Consider the following 18,865-nt stretch of genomic DNA (forward strand, 5'->3'; position numbering starts at 1 on the left):
CCCACATGTTCTGAACTTAATCACCCGCACTTACATACTGACATGCTGCTGGAAAACCTTATCTTCACCATCAACGAACTGGATCCCAGTTTGAGAGAAACCTCTGAGGAACATGATGCCGAACACAGAAATGCCACAAGATAAATTTATACCCCAAATTAGCAAGGTTAACTGCTCTTCTCTGGCACTGTGTCAGATGTGGGTTTCTGTTCCTGGAAAGTAAACAAAATACACACACACACACACACACACACACACACAGATAAGGCTAAAAGGCAGAATTGTGAAGCATTGCTCGGTGACAGTTTAGAAATTAGTAGAACTTATGGCAGGAAGGCAGAGCCGGAGGAGGATGCAGAAGTGGTTTGAGCTTTTAAAGATAGCCTTCTCTTATTTATATAGGTCTGCGTGAGGGCACGGGCTGAGTGACAGCGTGACGTGCTGCAGCATGTACACCGCAGCTCTCAGTGACTTGACTGAACACAGCCTCTAGACTCAACCACGCCTACGGCACACACACACACACGCGCGCGCTGACTACACTACCGGGTCAGAGAAGTCGAGCATACTTCTCTTTCTTCTTCCTTGAGGTGCTTTCTGTTCCCCTACGCTTTGTCTGTCTTTTATTCTTGTGTGTCTAGCGAGTTCATACAGGGATGGCGGAGCTGGAGGGCCTGGAGTTTGGGAAGTCAGACTTTGTGCTCCTGGACGAGGTCACGATGGAGCAGTTTATGGAAAATCTGAAGCTGAGGTAAGGCCTGAGATACAGTTAGAGAGGAGGAAGGGAGGGGAGGAGGAGGAGGAGGGTGGAAGCAGCTGGATGGCAGAGATGCAGAGGGCTATACTTCACACATACCGGGTGGTATATGAAGGAAAACAGCTGTTTTTTACATGTCTTTGTTGAGCCAGCTATTCAAGGAATAAACAATAAGACAAATCATTGAGTATACTGTCAGGACTTCTCAGGTACAAGTTTAAAAACCATAAACTTCATACAATAATACTTAATTAACAGTTTGGCATCCTGATTAGTTTAAACACTCGGGGCTAAGAGAAGACATTAAGATGAACCATTAAGGGGAAAAAATAGACACCATGAGTCACTTCTACCTACCTCCACTTTCCCGCTCAGTGTCAGTGTTCAGATACAGACTCGTGGTTAATTTCATCATCACCACACCTCGCTCGCTGTCAAGGGAAGCAAATTATGCAGTTTAACAGCTCGAGGTAACATTTTTTTGGTTTGGTTTTGCAAACTTTTGTGTGTAAATGCTTTTCAGTCCAGGCCTTTCTCACTTCCTTTGAATCTTCTGAGAGGGGGCATCATGTCCTTATTTCAAAATGTGAGAAGTCACAGCACTTTGTACCCGGCTGTCATCGTCCTGAAGGATGACCAGAAGGAGCCAAAACACCAAAAATGTCAAACGCTGTTAAATGAGACTTGGAGGGAGTAATCACACTTTCTCAGCTGACGTGTGCACAGCTGGTGGCTCCAGATTAACATTTTTCACATCACTCTCGCCTGGCGCCACAAAGTTTCACCAGCAGCAGAGCAGACTTGCCTGGGGCCAAAGCATAGCCTCCAAACTCGTAGATGGATGACAGATTAAGGGAAAAACTTATAAAATAAGGCATCTGGTCACTCTGGTATCCTCTAAGGAGCAGTTTAGTGACATGGTCTGGGTCCAGTGGGAACACTCACTGCATCAGTTTTCTGATTGATAGTCTTTAATCCTACAATGAAGCATTTCTTTCTTAATGGGAGGGGTCTCCTCTAGGATGATATTGCTGTTCGGTACAAGAGGTCAGTAAGTGTAAACATCTTTTGGAAAAATGGTATTTCCTCCCTATATTTGCATTCCCAAGACCTGGAGAATGAATACCAAGGTGGTGCTGAAGAGAAACACCTTATCAAGATACTTATGTTGGTTTTTTTTTTGATTTGTCAGTTGTGAGTATGTTTGGAGATTTTACTACTACCTATTAATCTATAGTACCCTGAGGAAAAAATGCATTGTAAATACTGTGCAGTCAGTTATAACATTTCTTTTACTGTATGAGCTGACTTGAATCACTTGAATGGCACATAAACTGTAGATACTGAGGTTTGCAAAGACTACAGCGGCTGCGATTTCTAAATTCAGGCAAAGGAAATTATCATTTCTTGGCTGCATTTGGAAGATAATTTCTAATCAGGTGGTCTCATCCCAGTATTAAGAAAACTAACAGAAACTACACAAGTGCTGGCACAGCTGAATAAAGTGTAACATTAATTTATTTAATTAGCCAATTTGAACTGCTCTTTAAAACTACCCATTAGCATATGGTTTGATCTAACTGAATAAATTCAAATTTGAAAAATCATTGAGGACTAACTGTGATTTTTAAACATGTAGTGTGGTTGAACTTATGCTACAGTCACAGTAGGGAACACAGTGGTTGGAGACTGTGGCACAGCCAAAATTATTGCAACTGTGTGCAATGGACATGTAGTCTCTTTGCCTTCTAAATAATTACTTTGAAAATGAGGACCAGGTCTGAAAACACTCACAGTCAGCTGCCATCTTTAATTCAATTCAGCTCAATTCGATTTTATTTATATAGCAACAAACCCTCACCTCAAGGTGCTTTACATTGTAAGCTAAAGAAACCCTACAATAATTCTACAGAAAACCCAACAAAAAAAAAATCCCCCATGAACAAGCACTTGGTGACAGTGGGAAGGAAAAACTCCCTTTTAACAGGAAGAAACCTCCAGCAGAACCAGGCTCAGGGAGGGGCAGTCATCTGCTGTGAGTGGGCTGAGGGGAGAGAGACAGGACAGGACAAAAGACAATGTAAAGTGACTTTGGTGCATCAAGACAGCAATAAAAAAGCAATAAGATGCAGTCAGTCTGCTATCATTTTGCAATTCAGTGGGGTCAAACTGGCAATTAAACGCAATCTGTTTGTGACAATGCAGCAATTAACTGTGATAAATCAACAAATCCACATGCACAGAAATGCACATTTCCTATTTACCTTCAGAGTCCAGTGAAATTGCAGAAAAACTGAGTCAAATGGCATCTGCAACAATAGAGGCTGGGGTCTACCACACTAGGCAAGACCCCAGGTGCAGGCTGTAAAGAGACTGAGACAAACAGCACATAACAGCAGGATGCAAGATGCTACCGGGCAGGGTATACATGGAGTGCCATAACCAAGTGGCTGGTATAATATACAAGAACATGACCTGGAAGTCTCAAGGTCAAAATGGGATGACCGAGCTAAGATCCTGTGGGACTTCCAGATACAGACGTACAAACTGGTGATGGCTAACCCACTGAACACAGTAGTGGTGGACAAGAAGAGGAAGAAGGCCATAGTGATGGATGTAGCAATACCAAGTGACAGTAACATCGGGAGAAAGGACCGTGAGAAGTTCAAGAAATACAGCACCAAGGGCTCCGAGAAGCGCTAGAGAGGATGTGGAAGATGAAGGTAACAGCGCTCCCCGTGGTAATCGGAACACTCGGGGCAGTGATATATATATATATATATATATATATATATGTATATATATGTATATATATATATATATATATATAAAACCCTATATAGGGTTTAGCGTTAGAGGTACCACCTATGATGACTAAAACCTCAGAAGGTTGACCTAATTTTTAACTGCTGTAACAAAGACATTTTCCAAATATAATTGCCCTGGAAATGCCTTTATGCATTTATTTAGGCAGTTATTTTTAAACACTTCAAATTTCCTATAACTTTGATGTTTGTAATGTCACTAGGATGTAAAACCTGAATGTACAGAATCATCAAATCTGAGTGAAAACAGCTTCAAAACTATGCACCAATTTAGGGTTTTAATAGTTTTCTACCATGAAAGTTACTTCTACGACCATCTTTGCTGTTGCAGAATTCAACAGTAGATTTCAAATTCAGGATTCTCTGAGTGCTCGGTCTCTCTCTGATTTCTCTGTTATAGCTGACTGTGCATGAAGACCCAACTGCTTAGATTCATCAAGCATACACAAATAGTCAAACATAAAAATAAAAAGTGGTACATAGTTTGCAGTGTAATAAATTTAGTATCTTCCGTTGTTTTAGTGTACTGCAGGAGGACATGCAGAGGGTTGGCTTGATAGAAGAAGATGCAATAGAAGAGGCAGATGCTATTCTGTGGTGACCCCTAAAAGGAACAGCTGAATTAAGAAGAGGAAGCAGTTTTGGTGTCAGACAGCTAGAAGCATGGCTAACCTCACCAGCATCATAACTAGATTGGAGAGGATCAAACCAATTACGAACAATTAGCTACCCACCCATCCTTCTATTTCCTTAAACACTTCAGGGCCGTGGGAGGCCCGGAGCCTATCCTTGCTGTCACAGGGCGAGAGGGAGGAGAAAGCACAGACATGTTGGTCACAGGACCAATGCAAAGAGACGGACAATGATTCATGCTCACATTCACACCACTGGTGAGGCGGTGGTTAACACTGTTGCCTCAAAGCAAAAAGCCTCCTGGCTTCCAAACTGATGGCCGGCCTTTGTTCTCCCACAGTCCAAAAACTTTAGAAAGAACACGTGTGCAAGATTTACTATGTTGATGGTGTTTAGCTAAAGTTTTAGGCAAATAGGCAAATGGTCTGATCCTACTTTTGGTGGAGGCTGAAAGTTAGCCTGACCCACATTAATTGGAAAACACCAATTATTCTTGAAGACGGCTTCCAACCTCTCAGTTGACGCACAGCTTCTGCCACATGTTGACCCAGCACCACACCTACCGTCTACAAAGTTATATATGCAACAAGATTGTCTTATTAATTTCAGCAGCCTCTGTAACCTCTGTGGCATATCATTTTAACCCCGCCCAGCTCGACAAACCCGCACAGCTACATTACCCAAGGCTTTGGTGACACCCTTTGAACCACAAGTTTCATTTCTTGCTTTCAGTACACTTGTGTCACTTCCTGTCAGCTATGACATAGTGGTGCATGAGCTGTTTCAAATGCACTGTGAAAAAGTCGAGGGAAATGCAGCTAACCCGCACCTGCACAAGCTTTCACAAGGAGTGAATAAACGAAATAATTATATCCAACATACAGTTCAGTCAGGACCACTGTATTCAAAAAGAGAGTGCTATTTAAATCTGCAGCGATTTATAGTTGGTGGCAGTGGTTGGTTGGATGAATGAAAAAAGGCACAGAACAAATATGGTGTCACTGACAAAATATAGCACCTTGACTGAGTCAGAAAAAGCAAGGAAAAAGAGGGTCTGTCATAGAGGTGGGTTGCAGAGTGGCTTACACATGTGAACAGGAGATTTGCAAACTTGATGTGTAGAAGGGTGTAAGCAGATATGAGCTAGCACTGAGATCAGCTGATCTGTGGTTGATCTTGACTTTGTGGCCTAACACTATATACTTGGTATTTTCTACTGCACTTTACAATACATCACAAATGTCCTCTTTAATAACAGCAGCTGTGTGACACCTCTTTTTTTGTGTTAGGTTCGAGAAGGGCCGCATCTACACCTACATCGGAGAAGTGGTTGTCTCCGTGAACCCGTACAGACAGATGGACATTTATGGCAAAGATACCATTGATGCGTACCGAGGCCGGGAGCTGTATGAAAACCCTCCTCACCTGTACGCAGTGTCTGACGCGGCCTATAAGGCCATGAAAAGACGGGCCAAAGACACCTGCATCGTCATATCAGGTCAGTTTAACCTCCCTGCTCTTTGTGGCTTTTGAATGCTTTGCAGTATTTTCCATAACCTCATAACAAGTAGTGTCCGACTGGTGGGATGGACAATAAAAACTTCTGATGGATGTTGAAACCTTAGTTTACTGAAGAGGTGGAAGAATCCACTGAGGATAGAAGATCATTTTAACTTTAAAGCTACTTAAGTGGAAATTAAAAGGAAAAGTAAATATTTAATCACTTAATTATGGAATAAAATATTTCACAATTATTTTTAACCAGTTTAGAAAAGCGCCGGGGTGGACCCCCCCTTTGGCCTTCAGAACTGCTTTAATTATTCATGGCATTGATTCAACAAGGTGCTGAAACATTACTCAGAGATTCTGGTCCATGCTGATATGATTGCATATCAGTTACCTCAGGATTGTTGGCTGCACATCCAAGATGTGGATCTCCCGTTCCACCACATCCCAAAGGTGCTGTATTGGATTGAGATCTTGTGACTGTGGAGGCCATTTAAGTACAGTGAACACTGTCACTGTCAAGAAACCAGTGTGAGATGATTTGAGCTTTGTGACCTGGAGCATTATCCTGCTGGAAGCAGCCATCAGCAGATGGGTACACCATGGTCAGGAATTTGATTCAAGTTTATTTATATAATGCCAATTCACAAAAACAGTCAGCTCAAGGAGCTTTCTACTGTAAGGTAAAGACCCTACAGTATTGGAAAAAAAACCCCCAACAATCAAGTGACCCCCAATTAGCAAGAACTTTGTGACAGTGGGAAGGAAAAACTCCCTTTTAACAAGAAGAAACCTCCAGGAGAACCAGGCTCAGGGAGGGGCAGTCATCTGCTGTGACCGGTTGGGGAGAAAAGAAAAGAAAAGAAAAGAAAAGAAAAGAAAAGAAAAGAAAAGAAAAGAAAAGAAAAGAAAAGAAAAGAAAAGAAGAGAAAAGAAAAGAAAAGAAAAGAAAAGAAAAGAAAAGAAAAGAAAAGAAAAGAAAAGAAAAGAAAAGAAAAACAATGGACTTGGGCAATGATGATAGGCTGTGGCATGATGCTAAATGATGCTAGCTGGTACTAAGGTAAATATCCCTCACACCATTAGACCACCACAAGCCTGAACCATTGATACAACACAGGATGGATCCATGCTTTGATGTTATTTACACCCTGCTGCTGAATGTTAGAGCAGAATTCAAGACTCAGAAGACCAGGCAACATTTTCCCAATTTTCTATTTCAGTTTCCTGTTCTTAGCTGACAGCAGTGCTACTTGATGTGGTCTTCTGCTGCAGCAGCCCATCTGTTTCATGGGTCTTGTGCTTTCAGAGATGCTGATCAGTTCTATCATCTTTGGCATCAACGAGGCATTTTTATCCAGAGAACTGGATCGTTTTTCGTTCTCGCACCATTGTCTGTAAACCTTTGAGATGTTCATGAGGGAAAATCCCAGCAGATCAACAGTTTCTGAAATAATCAGACCAGCCCATGTGACACCAACAATCATACCACTTCCAAAGTTACAAAATCACATTTCTTCCCTATTCTGAGGCTTGGTTTGAACTTTACCAGTTACTTTTGAGGTGTCCATGGCTAAATGTTGGCTTTCTGCTTTGTGATTGGCTGATTAGATTGCCTTCATGAGCAGCTGAGCAGGTGTGCCTGACAAAGTGGTGGGTGATAATTTGTAGCTGTTTTTTACTTTTAGGATTTTGCTATTGTAAAAGTCACTTCATAAATTTGTAGGTTTGCAATACTTTTTAAAAAAATGTGGGTATGCCAGAAGATTGATTTTCACTCTCAGTATTTTAAAACAAAAAAATTAAAGTTATAGCAGTTAGCTAACTTTTTTTTTTTTTGCTGTATTTTATTATTGTATTTTACAGTTATTTAGGTTTATCTTTGACCTAACATAAAAATATTGCATTTAATATTAGAGTTTATTCAACACTTAACATTATAATATGGCAACATTTAACTGAACAGCATACTAACATTTAAAATGCAACATTAGCTAGCATGATGCTAAGCTCAAAGCTAGCTGCTGGGTGCATGCAGTGACTGGATGCTAGTGGTAAGCATGGATATTATACTTTTAACTCTTCCAAATAAGCTCATTACCACAGTATTATTCAGTATTAATCACTAAACTGATTTTCTATCATCATGTGAACAGATGGCTCACTTAAAATCTGGATTAAAAAACAAGTTTTTCTTTTGTGTTATAACACTAAAAATCCACAGAATTGAGATACAGGCACTGACTGTACAAATGCAATCACCAAATGACTGCATCAATTATTATTACACAGACACAGGGTTAAACAGGGGACAGCACCCTTTGAAAGTGTGGTTTAACACTTAAAGCCAAATAAACAGCACTGAAGTATTTTCACACACACAAATCAGCATTAGTCTGGTGTTGGGTTTCTCTAGAGGTCCGCTTTCTGCAGTTTTAATATTCAGCTGGGTAGTTTTGGACATTTAATTCATGTTTATTATGGACACTACTTTACAAGTTATCATCAAATATGATCTTATTTAAATGAACAGTGATTATTCCTGCCTTGACATGTTGCTAAAAAACATCTTTCCACATTTCAGTGAGATCCTGCTTTTTTTCACATTGTGTAAGTATTCTGATTTGCTAATTCACTGACCTGCTCATCAGGGTTTTTTTTTGTGTTGCAGGTGAAAGTGGAGCTGGAAAAACAGAAGCCAGTAAATACATAATGCAGTACATTGCAGCAATCACAAACCCAAGCCAGAGGGCGGAGGTCGAGAGGTGAGCCCTCACACGGTCATTCGTGAGTTTTATTTCAGTTTGATGTTTCCATAAATAACCCGCCTTTACCCTGTTCCATTTCACCTCCCTCGCGATTCCTGCATGTTTCTATCATCGGTTACCACAACGTGATCAATCAGTGTGAAGAATGTGCTGCTGAAGTCCAACTGTGTGCTGGAGGCCTTTGGGAATGCCAAGACAAATCGGAACGACAACTCCAGCCGCTTCGGCAAATACATGGACATCAACTTCAACTTTAATGGCGATCCCACTGGAGGACACATCAACAACTACCTGCTGGAAAAGGTGAGATGATGAAGAAGTTTAAACTGCAGAGGGAGGGCACTTCACAGCGAGCCTCTGCAGAAAAGTACCAAAAAGTTCTTCTCATTTAGCTTTTAAATTACATCTTTCCCACTGAATATGAATGTTTCATGAGGTGATAACAAAGAGGTGTGAGGGAACATCCATGAATAGATGTGCCTGTGAAGCCTCTGTGCTGCTGCCGCTGCGTGTTAATGAATCGCTCACCTGGGGGTACTTGATGCTGCTGTATTTATCCGCTCTGTTAAAGAACCGTCTGACACTCAGAGCTCGTTTGAATGATGGTGCCATGATTTATTCTCAGAGGGCAGAAATAACCACGCTGTCTCGGAGCTGCACAAAAATCTCAAACTGAAATACTGACACAGTGCTGGAGATTTTCGCCTTATTACTACAAAACTAGGTGGTCTGGTCTTAGTTGCATGATGATACTTTTGCATTGTTTTAAGCAACACTAGAAATTGAAGTTACCATATATTCTATTTACCTTAATATCAATGCACAAAATGCAACAAATGCATTCAAATTGATGAAGCAGGTTTAGTTGGACTAATCCTTCCAGCTCTAATATTTACACTTAGATTGAGAACATATATGGAGGTATATACCATATTGTCTCAGACTTGTTGAACGCGTTATTGAGAAACCCTAGCAGAAGTAAAACATTAATGTTATCGCACTGCATTTGTCTGCAGTGCAGCATCCCTCCAATCATTTGCTGCTGCCTCTCTGGGTTCATGTCACAGAGGCAAGAGTCTAAGCATGAAATGCTGCCCAGCTGCCTCCTCCAGCTCTTCTGGGGGTGCAGCTGAGAGACATATTGTCATGATCCTGGGCTGTTGGCCCAGTGTGCCTTGTTTCTTTGAGTTGTGTTTTTGAGTTATGAATTAGGATTTTAGGTTATCATGGTTTTCGGTTATGTTTTATTATCTGTGTTATGTTTCACTTCTCTTGTCCTCTTGTTCTGTCATTGTTCCTGTCTCTGTTTTGTTCTCGTGTCTTAGTCCCTTGTCTCGTGTCTTGTGTTTGGTTTGACTTCCCGGTGTTTCCCTGTGTTGTGTTTAGGTTTCTGTTTTGGTCATGTTTAGGTTCCCTCTATGTGTCAAGTCTGGATGTACCTGCTTTGGTTACTTCCTGTTTTATTTTGATAGTCCTTTGTGGTCTCTGTAGCTTGAAAAAGGCGACTGGACTTCTTTTTGTTTCTTGAAGACGTTTCACCTCTCATCCGAAAGGCTTCTTCAGTTCTCAACCAAATGGTGGAGAGACCCAGGTATTTAAACCCCTGTGGGCGTAGTCCCCTGGAGGTGGTTATGACCCTCTATTGATCATGTGCTTGAACACATGTGCCCAGGTGTGAAGGGGGCGTGGGTCATATTTAATCAGTGGTTTCAGTTGAAACCAACTTAGGACTCCGCTCCATTGTTTCCTGTGGCCTATTGAGGTCACTGGAACAAAGGTGTGAATGGGGGTTGAGACGTCTGGGAAGGGAGCTCAGGACAGCACTGTAAGCGGGGGAAAGTTGGTGACGTAATCCACCTCCTCTGTTCAATGATGGTTGTTCACAGTGGACATAGATGGCTTCTTTCACTCCTCTTTCAAACCATCTGTTTTCCCTGTCCAAAATGTGAACATTGGCATCCTCAAAAGAGTGCCCTTTTTCCTTCAGATGCAGATGTACTGCTGAATCTTGTCCTGTCGAAGTGGCTCTTCTATGTTGTGCCATTCGTTTGTGAAGAGGCTGTTTGGTTTCACCAATGTAGAGGTCCGAGCATTCTTCACTGCACTGAACAGCATACACTACATCGCTGATCTTGTGTTTGGCGGGTTTGTCCTTGGGATGAACCAGTTTTTGTCTTAGGGTGTGACTTGGTTTGAAGTATACTGAGATGTCATGCTTGGAGAAAATTCTTCTGAGTTTCTCTGACAAGCCTGACACATATGGGATGACAATGTTGTTCCTCTTGTCCTTCCCATTCTCTGTAGTTTGTGTTTGGCCTTCATTCCTGTGCATCTTAGCTGATTTGATGAAGGCCCAGTTGGGGTAACCGCAAGCCCTCAAAACATGCGGTTACCCCAACTGGGCCTTCATCAAATCAGCTAAGATGCACAGGAATGAAGGCCAAACACAAACTACAGAGAATGGGAAGGACAAGAGGAACAACATTGTCATCCCATATGTGTCAGGCTTGTCAGAGAAACTCAGAAGAATTTTCTCCAAGCATGACATCTCAGTATACTTCAAACCAAGTCACACCCTAAGACAAAAACTGGTTCATCCCAAGGACAAACCCGCCAAACACAAGATCAGCAATGTAGTGTATGCTGTTCAGTGCAGTGAAGAGTGCTCGGACCTCTACATTGGTGAAACCAAACAGCCTCTTCACAAACGAATGGCACAACATAGAAGAGCCACTTCGACAGGACAAGATTCAGCAGTACATCTGCATCTGAAGGAAAAAGGGCACTCTTTTGAGGATGCCAATGTCCACATTTTGGACAGGGAAAACAGATGGTTTGAAAGAGGAGTGAAAGAAGCCATCTATGTCCACTGTGAACAACCATCATTGAACAGAGGAGGTGGATTACGTCACCAACTTTCCCCCGCTTACAGTGCTGTCCTGAGCTCCCTTCCCAGACGTCTCAACCCCCATTCACACCTTTGTTCCAGTGACCTCAATAGGCCACAGGAAACAATGGAGCGGAGTCCTAAGTTGGTTTCAACTGAAACCACTGATTAAATATGACCCACGCCCCCTTCACACCTGGGCACATGTGTTCAAGCACATGATCAATAGAGGGTCATAACCACCTCCAGGGGACTACGCCCACAGGGGTTTAAATACCTGGGTCTCTCCACCATTTGGTTGAGAACTGAAGAAGCCTTTCGGATGAGAGGTGAAACGTCTTCAAGAAACAAAAAGAAGTCCAGTCGCCTTTTTCAAGCTCCAGAGACTACTATGACCTGGATAACTGAGAATCTACAGAGACATAGTCCTTTGTGCTTGTGTTTAGTTTTGCTTCCCCTTGTCTGTCTGGGTAATTATGTTCAGCTGTGTCCCTCACCTGTAGCTTGTTCCCTTGTTATCCCTTTGTGTATTTATTGTCTGCATTTCCCCTCAGTTCTTGTTGTGTTGTCGTTTGTCTGTGTGCCTGACTGTTTAGTGTTTCTGTTTTGCTGTTTCCCCATCCAGTGTTTTTTATATTCTGAGTTAAAGTAATAAATCTTAAGTTTATTTTTAGTTGTGTCTTCTGAGTCCTGCTTTGAGGTCCTCTGCTTTGTCGGGCACAGCATCAAACCCTGACACATGGGGTCTGCCCTGGGGTTCCCTTCCAGTAGAACACCCAAACACCTCACACAGGAGGCATCCTGGATGCTTCCTAGTCAGATGCCTGAACCACCTGAGCTGCCTCCTTTCTTTGTGGAGGAGCAGCAGCTCCACTCTTTGTGTTAAAAGTGCTCTAAAGTAAGGAAGTGTCCTCATTGGGGTAAGGATTTCTGCAGATATGTGGGCATATGAAAAGTTTACTGGTAAGCTCACAGGCCATGAAATACAACAGAAATATAACATGATGTAGTATAACAAGGATGGCACGGTACTATGGTGGTTGGTATTGTTGCCTCATAGTGAGAAGGTCCTGGGTTCAAGTCCTGTATAGGTACTCCTGCTAGGTTAACTGGTGATTAATCACCTGGTAGTCCTGAGTTTGCTGGTCTGGTGACCGGTCCATGCTGTTGCTCCATGACAGCTGGGATCAGCTTCATACCCTGGAATTAGATCAGGAGATGGATGAAGTAGTTTACTGTATTACCCTTCTACAGGAAATAAGTAAAGTAATTCATTTGTTTTTATAAAGGAAACAAATACTATGCGTGCATTACTTCTTTTGAGGAATGACCCTAACACTGGTTACAGCAGCTGCACTTGACTTCAGAGAGTAATCTTGAAAACATTTGGTCATCAGAGTAATTGTATAACACTGTAAACGTGTCTGAGGAGGCACTTTTTTATTTTCTACCTTAATCTGTTTCCCTGTTCAAGTCCAGGGTGGTGCAACAGCAAGACGGTGAGAGGAACTTCCACTCCTTCTACCAGGTAAACTGCAGTGTGCTGTCACATGACCACATTAACCCCTCAGCAACAACGAAGCTGTGCACTCTAACCTCCACGAGTGGAATAAAAATCATCGCCTGCCCACTGATGCCTCTTTCGGTGTTTCCACAGCTGCTTCGTGGCGGCTCTGAGGAAATGCTGCAGTCATTTCACCTGCAGAACGATCCTGCTGTTTATGTGTACACCAGAGAGGGAGCTGGGACTGCTGTGAGTATATCATTTATAGAGTTTTGTTTGAATAACTGAGGAAAATTAAACAAACCGCATACATTTCTAGACTTCCAACAACGATCGCTCGAGCCACAAAGCGGTGATGAGTGCACTGGAAGTTATTGGCTTCTCAAAACAGGAGATAACCTCAGTTTATGAGATCCTCGCCACCATTCTGCTTTTGGTAAGTTACAGTTCAGACGTCGCTCCATGAAATGAAATAAATGTCAAATATGCATAGGTTAATATACTTCAAACATCCAGGGCAATGTAACGGTTTGTTTTTCAGGGCAACATGCAGTTTGAAAGCGATGGCGAGAGCGTTAATATTGTGGGAGATGAAGCTGTGAGCCACATCTCAGATCTGACAGCCACAGACCCGGACAGCGTCAGTAAGAGCCTCCTGTACCGCACGGTGGCCACCGGTGGCGGCGAGGTCATCGAAAAGGGACACACAGAGCAGGATGCCTGTTTTGGACGGGATGCTTTTGCCAAGGTGCCCGAAACAGGCCCAAAATAGCTCATCGGGATGAGATTTAGAGTTTAGGAAGATTAATCGTGTTTGAGCTCCCGAGGACGAAGATATTATGTTAACAACCTGCTGCGACACGCTTTCCTTTTATCTCATTTTCACATCAGTCGTCACATTATTTTGATCTCTTCCCGGCTGCAGGCGCTCTATGAAAGGCTGTTTGGCTGGATCGTCAGCCGCATCAACAGCATCATTGAAGTGAAGGACTACGACCCGGTGCTGCACGGGAAAAACACCGTGATTGGTGTGCTGGATATCTACGGCTTTGAGATCTTCGACAACAACAGGTGTGTGTCACAACACTGTTTTTGACATCCGGCATCTTTCTTGTGAATATTAGTCATCGATGACATTGTTGCTCAAGTGTTTGTTCCTCTGTTGTTGGGCAGCTTTGAGCAGTTCTGCATTAATTACTGCAACGAGAAGCTGCAGCAGCTTTTCATCGAGCTGATCCTCAGACAGGAACAAGACGAATACCAGAGAGAAGGCATCACCTGGCAACACGTGAGGAAAACACAAACACAAGCACTTGTGCAAGAGCCGCCATATTTGTTCTTCCTCAAATGGACCTATTATGGTTTCCATTGTTTCTGTCATGTTTGCATCCAGTTCCACTGGTTTATAATCATATTAAACATAGCCAGTAGATCAGGCTTCAGACCACTTTATTCTACAGTTTCTACTCTTGGCTCTCTGCTACAAAGCAGGAGATATGTAAGCACAGAAGCCCCGCCCACCTGCTGTTCAGACCTTCTGTTTGAGAGAAGCAGACAATCAGCTGAAAATTGAGTTTGAAGGAGAGGCGCTAAAACAGCTTTTTCAGACAGAGGATGAACTCGATACCAAAGCCCCGTACGACTTTAATACGAAATATTTTACTGTCAAACATGCAAAACTAAACATAAACTCCTACATAGTGACTCTGAAATGTGATGTGTGTATGTGTGTGTAGGTGTATGCAAAGGTCAGGGTGAGAGATGGAAAGTGTAGCCTGCCTTCAACGTCAACTTGTGGGGTTTCCGTCCCATCTCAAATTCATGTTTTAATTATACTTTCACAGAAAAGAGTATAAATATATAACCCACGCAGCATTTCTGCTCCCCACAGTCAGATCAGCCCCTCACTTAATTGTCAGTGCGAGTGAGAGGCTGCTCTGACTGTGAAACTGAGGATAACCTGGAAACAATGAGAAGCTAGCAAATGAGCTCAATGACTCCTCTTTAAAAGAGTACAGGTTTAAGGCACTGCTGCTACATCAGCTTTCATAATGTTGATCTAAACACTTAAATCACAGATTAGATGCTGAATAATGAAATATTTAAATTGAAAATCTTTATTGACACACATTGTTTAGACATTAGTTGACATAGTCGGTCGGTGCAAACCAAAATCAGAAACTCTTATAGTTTCATGTGAGATTAAAACCCAGATGACTGGTTACTTATGTAACCCTCTAATGTCTTTAACGCACTTTCTTAAATCAATAAACAGTTTATTTCGCTCCCGTTTGCAGTCGCTTCAGTCACTCATCTTCATCCCGCAGTCTCTGGTAGCCACATCACTGCTAGTCTCTCCTTAATTCTCATGAGCTGTAGTTGATTTTGGCATCACATACACAACAAAGTGTGCATGCGTTTTTATGGGGTGTCTCACAGACTTTTTACAGTGACTGCAAACCCGTGGAACTGACCAAAAACCTCAGACCCACAGTGTGTGGACGCAGCTGCAAAGAAAGCGCACAACAAGCAAATTCTCATGCAGCGACAAGCCCGACCGCTTCAGTCACAAAGTAATGTGACTGCTTTTTTTGTGCAGATCGAGTACTTCAACAACCAGATCATCGTTGACCTGGTGGAGCAGCCCCACAAAGGCATCATCTCCATTTTGGATGAGGCTTGCCTAACTGTTGGAAAAGTCACTGACACAGTCTGCTTGGACACCATGGACACCAAACTGGCACAGCACCCCCACTACACCTCCCGCAAGGTGAGAAATAATGACTACATCTTTTCTCCTTATGTAACATGTACGCCGGGATAAATAACCTCATATATACAGAGCCCATCCTCTGCCAAGGCCACTTCCTTATTTAGCAATGAAGGATTTGCTTCTTCCAGCTGTTTACTTTAAGCACTTTTTTATTTATAATTTTATTTATGATTGCACATGCTTTCATAATGACTGGCCCCTGGCTTTCATTAACACTTCTGCCAGTTCACAATAATATAAGAGGATCTTTTTTTTTTTTTTTTTTAAGTCTTTCTACAAAGCAGAACATCTTTGAATGCCGTGGTTTAAAAAAAGGATCTCTAACTCTCAGAATGAACTGAGAGGGAAGTGGTAATTTGGTGTCAACATATCCTCATTAGACTTACAGTAAACCTGAAAGGAGAAAAAAAAGGAAATATTTATATTTAAAGAAATTATAAGAAAGCTGTGAGATTTTTGACTGTGATGAAGAATAAAGGGGACCACACCAAATACTGTGAGAACTGTACAAACTGTTTTTACCTTAGATGTTGAATATTTTATATACCGTGTTCAATAAATCACTGCACCTGTGTCATGTTTTCCTAGCAAAATATAAAGAACTGAGGGCTGGGTCAGGACTTTTGTACAGTACTGTACAAACTGATATGTTTAGGCTTGATTTAAATATAGAGGAGAATACAAATAGGCAGAATTACCTAAAAAAAAAAAAAAGAAAAGGGTGCAGTTTTGAGTTTTCGCCAGTAGAGGGCAGAGTTTATCCAATATTTTTCCTTTCAGACATAAGATGCTTTAGGAACAGCAGGACCTCCACAGCTGCTGTTAAAGTTGAATCTGTACAATGGGAGATGTGTGTAACTGAGCTAATAGATCATCTTGTTTTCTCTTATTTCCAGCTCTGCCCCACTGACAAATCCATGGACTTTAAGAAACACTTCCGTATTCGTCACTATGCCGGAGACGTCACGTGAGTCGCTACATTTTGCGCTCTTTGTTGCCATGTTTTTCAGCCCGTGGCCCCCTCTGTGGAGAAGAAAAAAAATGACACGTTGTGCTGAGTTCACAAGTGTAAGCCATATAATCATATTAGAAGAGGTCAGCTCGTGGCAGTGGCGTCATCTGGGCTCCACTGGCCCAGTGACAGCTTTACTGAGCTGAATATGTAGCAAGAATCTGTGCAATCCTGTAAAGATGTGGTTACTTTTCACCGTATCCAAGTAATGAATACTTGTAGAAACTGAATCTTAACACAGATTACAGCAGGGTACATGTGTTCACTCAGCTACACACAAACAAGGACAGGTACACACAATGCCTATCCCAGCTGTCCCAGGGCGAGGGTCAGGGTACAACATGTACAGGTCGCCAGCCTGTCGCAGAGAGACACACAACCATTCACACCTACGGGCAATTTAGAATCACCAGTTAACCTAACCCCACCTAGTGCATGTCTTTGGACTGTGGGAGGAAACCGGAATACCCGGAGGAAACCCACACAGACAGGGGGAGAACATGCAAACGCCACAAAGAAGGGCTCTGTCCAAGGTGGAATCAAACCTAGGACCGTCTTGCTGTGAGGCGACAGCAACCAGCGTGCTACCATGCAGCCCCCTCTAAGTTTTTATGTCTGAAATATTAAGTTCAAAGTCTCTGGAGGGCTGGAGTCTATCTCAGCTGGGGAGGCAGAGGCGGGTTACACATCAGTCCATCGCAGGCCTAACGCACAGAGACACACAGCCATCCATCACTGACTGTGTCTTTAGTGACCAAGGCTATTTTAGTTCACTGTAACTACACATAAAAACAAAACTAAAAGATGATGATGAATAGAAATAACAGATAACAATGACAGTGTTGATTTCCTGCCCTCACCTGTGGCCATGAGTTGCAGGTAGTGACCAAAAGATACAAAATAAGCTTCCCAGGAGGAGCTCGTTCATTCAGAGTAGAGCTAGTACTCCTCCACTTCAAAAGGAGCCAGTTGACATGGTTCAAGGATATGATTAGAAGACTTCCTGGATGCTTCCTAGGTGAGATGTTTGGGACATGTTGGGAGGAGGCCTCTGGGAAGACCCAGGACACTGGAGAAGTAATGTCTCTCATCTGGCTTTGAATACTTCACTGTTTGGGAGGAGGCAGCCTGGGATACGGAGGTCTGGGTATCTGTGTATGTATGCTCCTGCAGCCCTGACCCTGTAGTAAATGCATAGATTGATTAAACTAATAAAAACCAGACTAAAAAAGAAACTTCTAAGCAACAAAAACTAAACTAAAATAAGCAGGGCATCTCTGGAAACTAACTGAATTAAATATAAAAATTAAAAACTAAACTAAAATTAAAAAGTAACCTTGGCAGCAGCTTGCAAAATTATATTTTACTCGGGTCAAACAGGAGGCTGAGCTGAGCTGCTAGAACACAATTTACAGAATAGATTATATCATAAATCACATGTATGGCTATAAAACTGATATATACATATTGGAGTTTTTTAGATTTTAGCCTGCTCTGAAGCCAGAATTTATTTGATGCTGGTGATTGTTTGGTTTATGACACACAGACTAAAGATGAAACACTTTGCTCAGCTTCCTTTTCCATCACTGCTCCATTTCCTTATCGGGATTTAAACACTGCGGTGGCCAGATGAGGCGCCTGGCCAGCAGTTGCCCGCCGTGGCTTTGGATCCCCACAGCTCACGTGTACTGCCCTCAATCTAGACGGGGAAAGGCATTAATATGTCAAGGGAACACACAAGTGGAAGAGGATGATGAGGGATGGAGCCAACTGATGAGACAATTTTGTCTCTGTGTGATCCAGCAGCAGTAATCAAGGAGTACTGAAGGAGGTTTATTGAGGTTCTCTGACTCTGGGAAATCCAGGCTAACAGGATGTCACACACACAGAAACACAGAACAATTTTATCTGAAGCCCAGGATCGCTCTCACCCACACTTAATGTATTCCCCTGAAACATATAAAGGAAAAAGTCTTTATAGCAGCAAAAGAAACAAAACAATTACCAATGCATTAATGTGCAAGTAGCTGTTTGAGTTGGAGGATTTTATTTTAAACTAACAAGCTTGCTTTCATGAAGAACGACAGCTGGTTGATCACTATCAGCCTTAGCCAAGAACGTTAGCCTGTGATTTTCCTTACAGAGAATCCTCTAACAACACGCTGTTTGTCTGGTGAGGCTGACTGCTTGCTGCCTTTCA

At 42.3% G+C, this 18,865-nt stretch overlaps 1 protein-coding gene across 1 annotated transcript in view; it reads left to right on the forward strand.

The window, feature by feature from the left end:
* The first annotated feature begins 626 nt into the window (after positions 1-626).
* The window catches only part of myo1g (myosin IG), an 83,036-nt gene continuing 64,797 nt past the window's right edge, over positions 627-18,865 (forward strand). Inside the window, exons 1-12 of the mRNA XM_030740957.1 lie at positions 627-751; positions 5,505-5,713; positions 8,393-8,486; positions 8,627-8,792; positions 12,851-12,904; positions 13,034-13,129; positions 13,200-13,316; positions 13,422-13,628; positions 13,806-13,951; positions 14,054-14,168; positions 15,480-15,650; positions 16,550-16,620. Of these exons, the coding sequence (XP_030596817.1) occupies positions 657-751; positions 5,505-5,713; positions 8,393-8,486; positions 8,627-8,792; positions 12,851-12,904; positions 13,034-13,129; positions 13,200-13,316; positions 13,422-13,628; positions 13,806-13,951; positions 14,054-14,168; positions 15,480-15,650; positions 16,550-16,620 (1,541 nt within the window). The 5' untranslated portion in view covers positions 627-656. The remainder of the gene's footprint in view (positions 752-5,504; positions 5,714-8,392; positions 8,487-8,626; positions 8,793-12,850; positions 12,905-13,033; positions 13,130-13,199; positions 13,317-13,421; positions 13,629-13,805; positions 13,952-14,053; positions 14,169-15,479; positions 15,651-16,549; positions 16,621-18,865) is intronic.

The sequence above is a fragment of the Archocentrus centrarchus genome, chromosome 11, assembly GCF_007364275.1.
Source record: "Archocentrus centrarchus isolate MPI-CPG fArcCen1 chromosome 11, fArcCen1, whole genome shotgun sequence".
NCBI classification, from domain to species: Eukaryota; Metazoa; Chordata; class Actinopteri; order Cichliformes; family Cichlidae; genus Archocentrus; species Archocentrus centrarchus.